General features: G+C 35.3%; 1 protein-coding gene across 4 annotated transcripts in view; it reads right to left on the minus strand.

Moving 5' to 3' along the window:
* FBXO16 (F-box protein 16) overlaps window positions 1-6,664 on the minus strand; it is a 56,538-nt gene that overhangs the window by 19,183 nt on the left and 30,691 nt on the right. For all 4 annotated transcript variants that reach the window (XM_019636225.1, XM_019636227.1, XM_019636224.1 and 1 more), the window contains one exon: window positions 4,562-4,794. In XM_019636225.1, coding sequence (XP_019491770.1) covers window positions 4,562-4,794 — 233 coding nt within the window. The remainder of the gene's footprint in view (window positions 1-4,561; window positions 4,795-6,664) is intronic.

Consider the following 6,664-nt stretch of genomic DNA (forward strand, 5'->3'; position numbering starts at 1 on the left):
CTGAGCCATCCTGCTACCTGTTGGCAGCTCAGCGGCTGCTCAGCTTGGGCTGGACTCGAACCGCTGTTGCTCAGAGCTCAAACTCTTGGGCGAGCTCTTAACCAACTGAGCCACTTGGCTGGCCCTGCTTACTTCTTGATATACTAGAAAACTTTTCCTTACAAATAACAAAAAATAAATTTCAGGTCACCTGGACGAATCATAGCAATTTGAATTAGTAAAGTAAAATGTGATGGTCCATACATAACAAATACTATAAGCATTACCACAGAGTCCCAGTGTCAGAATTGTCTGGCGTGGGAGTCAGACACACAAAAATCCAGGACCTGGGCTGAGTGAGAAATGCCAGTCCTAACCTCCTGGGTGGAACTATGATTTGGGAGTGTCGGATGAGGGCTCTCAGATAACATGGATATCTTGAATGGGCTGTCAAGTTCTCAAAAAAGGAGAATTTGGAAGTCATACTAGACTTCTTTGAACCAACTCCCTGTCCCAAATTCCAGTGTGATCATTTAGTCTTAGTTCTAGAATTCCTAAAGAGCTGATGTTTGTACATTTGTTGCTTTGTGCCCCAAATTTACCTTAGGCTTGGTAACATGAAGTTCTTTCACCATTTGAATGTAGTGCTTCTTCCATATACCCTGCTCAAAGGGCGTTGGAGAAAAACTGATGCACCAGTTAAACCGTAAACATTTGAGCATCCAGAGCTGATCCAGCTCCGTTAAGTTCTTCCAATGCCAGCTCACCTGGAAAAACATGACCAACAAAAAAAAAGTCTACTCAGTTTACATGTCCACTTTCTCTAGGTTTTGAGTGGTCATGTCATCCTGGACCTGAAATAACTTTTTTGTTCTTTCTTTCCAAATCACAGCTTATTTACTGCCTACCTGAAATGCTTCTTATCCAGGCTGAAGGATTTTCTTTAAATGTGAATCCAGACTTAGAATCAGAGTCAACTAATATTTATCGAGCATCTATTAATTATTCTCATAGCAACCAATCTAAGGAGAAAAGTAAAATGATTTCTCTCATATTGCAAATGAGGAAACGAAGGCTCAGACACAGACTTTGGAATTTCCTAAAGGTTTCTGAATTTCATATGACAGTTACACAAAGGTGATAGAAACTCAGGTCTGCATATTGTTTACTCTTTTCATGGTATGTGTCTGTTTTCCCTCCATTCTTATGATTTAACTAAAAACAAGCGTTATAAACAGAACTCATAAACACTGATACTAGCTGGTATGTCCTATATCACCTTTAGGATTCTGTAGCACACAAAGTATTTGTTCTGTACATTCCATTTCCATAGCATTATGGTCAATCTCATACACTCAGCAAACAGTGGAGGCGACCCTATATGTAGCAGTATTTACACTAATTTATTTCCCATTTTGAATAAGTCTTACTGGAAACTAGCATCAAGTTGATACATCAAGTTGACACTAGGGGTTCTATGTCTTAGCTGTTAAGGGTTGCAAAGACGACATCTCACCTTCAAACCCAAATTTCGTCCTTGGAAAACTGGAAAACTCTTTTTCAAGATTAATTAACTAATAATTTTAAACACCAAAAATAACAAACAAACAGAACACTCTATAATGAGCCTTGCTATCCATACACCCACTTGTCTATCAGCTCTCCACCATGTATTGAGTTCCTAATATGCTTGGCATTGTTTTATGTGCTGAAGATGAGACATGCAGGAAAAAAGGAGGGCACAATTAGAAGAAATAAGAGGTTAAGGAGCTGGAAGGAAGAAAAAGGTTAGAGGATCTGATAGAGCCCCCAGGCAGGAACTGAAATCACACCTACTTTATTCAACCCAGAATGAAACAACACAGATCTTTATCCCCTGATAGCTAATTAACTCAGAATTCAGTGGAGAGGTGAGGTTTTGGAGGGAGGGGATGGGGAAAAAAATGTATCAATATTATTCTGTTCCTTAGATCTTGTTTAGACCTGAGTATTTAAGTAGGTTCTCCCCACCCACCATAGATAAGGTTTTTGTTTGTTTTGCTTTTTATTTTTGTTTTTTAAAGGTCGACAAGAATGAGAATTGTAAGTAGATAAAACTATAAGATACCCCTTATATCTTTTAAGCAGCTCAAAGCTCATCTTACTGTAATAAATTTATTGTTCACTTTGCATCTAGCTGAAGAACAACTACCTGTGTCTTCCTCACAGTCAGTACTGGGAATAAATATAATGCTGAAATCTTGCAAGACTGACATATGGTACACATAGATGATAGGATTAGCTATTTCAAATAACATTTCCCTTGAATGACAACATTCTCATTGAGGAAAATTTGGAAAATTCCGAGAAGTTCAAAGAAAAACAATACCCATAACCCCATCAAACAGAGATGAACATTATCAACAACCTGGTAGAGTTCTTTTCCTTTCTGTCTTTTATTTTATTTTTTTTAGTTGGGGAATTGGGGGAGGGGAACAGCGTTTGGAGGGGAGGGAGATGGTGATGGTGCTTGAGGGAAGGTAAATTACGCTCTCCTCCAGTGGCTGCCTATGTTCTCCATCATTGGAACGACCTCTCAGGGAATTACACAAATTATTCAAGAATGTGTAGTGCTGACAGTTGACTTTAAAACCTTAGTCAGACGGCTTTATAACCTTAGTCTTTCTGACAAAAAAATAGACTTAGGTCTATTTCTTTTCTTTAACCAATAAATTTAAGGTTATTATTTGATTTTATTAACCTTTGGCTTTCTAATTTAGGCCTATTTCTTTAACAGAAAAACTCAAGTTTAATATAACAAAGTACTCCCTACAGAAATTTAATACTAAGCAAGGAGTAGTATCAGAACTATTCACTATTTTTAAATATAGTTATGCATAAATATTTTGTGGAAAAAGTGCTAAAGGCAAAGGATTGAAGTCAGTTTTACATTTAATACTCAAAACCTCTTTTTATTCTACAAGTTGATTAATCCCTTTCTCTCCTCTGCCCCAGAACAACCTAAGCTTCAGCTATTAAATGCCACTCTCTGCCCATAACTGAGAAACAGAGTCAAGAAAAGCCTTATGAAAAAAGAAGTCAGAGCTATGGTCATTTTTAAAATAACTTTTCCATCACTGCCGTTTAAAATTTTCTTCCTTAAAGAAATCATCATGGAACACACCAATTACTGAAATCAGAAAGGCTAGTTTTATCATTGCAATTGTAACAATATTAACTATGCACAGTTTATGACTATATTAAATGTAGATGGATTTTACTTTCAGGAAACACAAATAAAACTAAACCCAAGTGAGCAAGTTAGGAGTTGACTATTCGTATTTCAAAAGGATTCTTCAATTTTAAAAGGATTCACTGTTGCTTTTGCATAAGGTATGGTACCCTGTGGTTTTAAAAATCATTTAACAATTTAATTTACACATAATTTTTCAGGAACTCATTTATTGCACAAAGCCATGCACAGCTCTGCATATGTATAGATCATGCCATAAAGAAAAGGCTCATAAAAATTTCCTGTAAGTTATCTAATTAACTGTGACTACAAGAATAAACATAAACATTGGCTATATGAGTAAAGCATAGAAAGCCACTAGAAAAAATACTCTTGTGTTATTTACTTTGTACGATATGTAAATGCCTTTACATTATTAGTTTCTAGCTTAAAAAGAACTTTAATATGCCCATTATGCCCTTGCTTACTTCTTTTTTTTTTTTTTTTTTTTTTTNAAAAAAAAAAAACTGAATTCCAGTTTGATTTGTGTTGATAATCATATATTACTTTCAGAATTTGTAAGTAAACAGATACTCTGTATGTGTGTGTATTTATATAATTATATAAACACAAATTTTTTTATACAAAATTATATATGGCTATAAGTCGGCCCTCGAGCAACATGGGTTTGAACTGCGCAAATCCACTTATACACAGATTTTTTTCAATTAATACAGTTGTCCCTTCATAACCACAGGTTTAGCATCTATGGATTCAACCAACTGTGGATCAAAAACAGTTATTTTCACATTCCCAACCACAGATTCCTAACCACAGATTCCCACACTGTTTTCCCTCTGTGGTTGGTTAAATCTGTGAATGTGAAGGGCTGACTAGGTTAGGTTTTGGGGGAGTCAAGAGTTATATGTGGATTTTCAACTCTGTGTGGGTTGACACCCCTAATACCTATGTTTTCTAGGGTCAACTGTACAATACATAATATAAATGCTATATAGCTTATATAGTAAGCAATAAATAAATAAATACGAGAGCCAGGTTTCTCACTGTCAGAGAAGGGAGGTGCAAACACAGAAAAAGGAAAGACTAGAATGAACCCTATGGTGCTGGACTGGAATTTGAGGTTTTAAAACGGTAAAAGAAATTGTAATGTGAAATCATGACAGCTACAAAATGCAAACAAATCCTAACAAACAGGGCCAGTTTACCAGTAATGGTTCCTTTGGTTTTTTTTCAATTACATTTTGTTTTAAAAAGCTTTTGTTTTTCACAGTAAGTTCTATTTTCATCTGTTGAGGTACCAGCACACTATTTCTGACAGCAAAGAAGTGGAAAGGACATGGAGGTTCTCACCCATGCCAGATTGGCCCAATGGGGTCACAGTTGTCCAGGTAATTGAAGCGGATGATATCAGTTGGATGCTTGTCAGAGGATCGCCAGGGTGGGAGTTCTTTCTCCCCTGGCTGATTCTTCTTTTTTAAAGAGGAAGAAGATCGGAAAGCTGATGAAGAAGACTGTTTTCCCTCTGGAGAACTGCCTGTAACTGGTTGAACATCAGCGATCACAAACCCATCTTTGGGAGGTGTCTAGAAGAAGAAAATTAATTATTTCTCTCCTTAGCACACTGTAATAACAATAACAAAACAAAGAATACCATCATCATCATAATCATCGCCATCACCACCAACCACTACCACCACCACCGTCATCATCATCATCATCACCACCATGATGGCAGTGATAATGGTGATAATGATTATAGCACCCATGAACCCAGGAGTACTTGCTATGTGCCAGGCATTGTTTCAAGAAGTTTTCATGCATCATTTTATTTAACTTTTATAATAACTCTAAAAAGTAATTGTTACTACTCCCATTTTACAGAAGAGGAAACTCAAGGTAGGATAAACCATCTTATTTAGGGTCAGAGAGTTTGAATCCAGGACTGTCTGAACCTCTCTGTCCTGTACTGTTGCTTCTTCTATTGTACCATTGTATAGTTTTTCCACAATTGCAGTTAATTTACCCATAAAAACGTATACATTCAATACATTCAAAAAAGGTACTCCAGCCCTAATAACCTGTGACCTGTAGAGACAATTTTGAGTTACATAGGGGTAGACTATAGATTTTATCAATTATCAAAACCTCATCTGCTCCCCTCAAATACTTTTACTTTATTTTCCCAAATTGAAAGTCTATTTTTTGTATGTGAAATTCATAAGGTGTTTTATGTGGTTGTAGCCTTAGGGAAATGGTATTGTATGTTGAGAAGCCATTAAAGGCTTAATTTTTGTTCTTTAAGAGATTAGGGAAGCTTTGCTTGGAGAATTGGTTTGCTTGAATTGCTTGTGAAAATTAAGAAATCTCCCAGTCCCCCCAAGCAGAATCAGTTAGTATCTTATCCTTGTTTCAACTGCTCTTTGTATACATTTCTATTACAGGATTAACACTTAGTACTCAGCGTTGTAACTGTCTGTCTACTCCTAGACCACGAGACTAGGCTCCTTAAAGCATGATTAGGATGATTGAACTCTTAGCACCTAGTACATAACAGTTTTAAAAAAATATTTACTCATTTAATGAATGATTGTAATCTGGTAGATTAAGAAGACATATTGTATTTATATAACTGATACCGTAGTTCATTATGGGCTTCTTGCTCAATATTTCATGCAGGTCTCATTTAGAATGGACATTTATTTCATTTCTCTGAGCTTATACTGCATGAAATCTGCTTTTGCTGGAGGAGGTCTAGTTTAATACTACTGGGAATAAGTAATACATGATAATTAAAATCAATTTCAGCGGGGGAAATTCAGGCATAAACACTAGTAGTTACATATAAATAAACATCATGAACTCTGAAAATTACAAAATGCTCAACACTTTAACAAAATAGGCAATAATGACAACTGTGATGACTTTTCTGTATTAAGTAAACAACATGTTTGTTCACCTAAAGTCTTTTTGAGAATTTTTAAAATCATTAATGGATGCTGATTTTTTTGTTAAATGCTTTTGTTTGCATATACGAAAATGATCACACAGCTTTGCTGTTTTATTATGTGAATTACATCAATTGATTTTTGAATATTATGTCAACTTTACTCTCCTTGGATACATCCCACTTGGTTATCATGTATGAGTATTATTCTTTTTTCATATATTACTGAATTTAATTTGCTAATACTCTTTAAAGTATTTTTATGTCTGTGTTCATGAGGGTTTGGTTTTGTATTCTTGTAAAATCTTTATCTGGTTTTTGTATAATGGTAATGAGTTGGGAAGTGTTCCTTCTTTCTCTCTTTTCTGAAAGAGTTCATATAGAATTGGTATTCTTCCTTAAATGTGTGATAGAATTCACCAATGAATTTATCTGGGTCTGGAGTTTTGTGGAAAGTTTTAAAGTCAAGGAATCAATTTTGTTTTGTTTTTTTAAAGATTTTTATTGGG

This window comes from Hipposideros armiger, unplaced genomic scaffold, assembly GCF_001890085.2.
Source record: "Hipposideros armiger isolate ML-2016 unplaced genomic scaffold, ASM189008v1 scaffold_27, whole genome shotgun sequence".
NCBI lineage: Eukaryota > Metazoa > Chordata > Mammalia > Chiroptera > Hipposideridae > Hipposideros > Hipposideros armiger.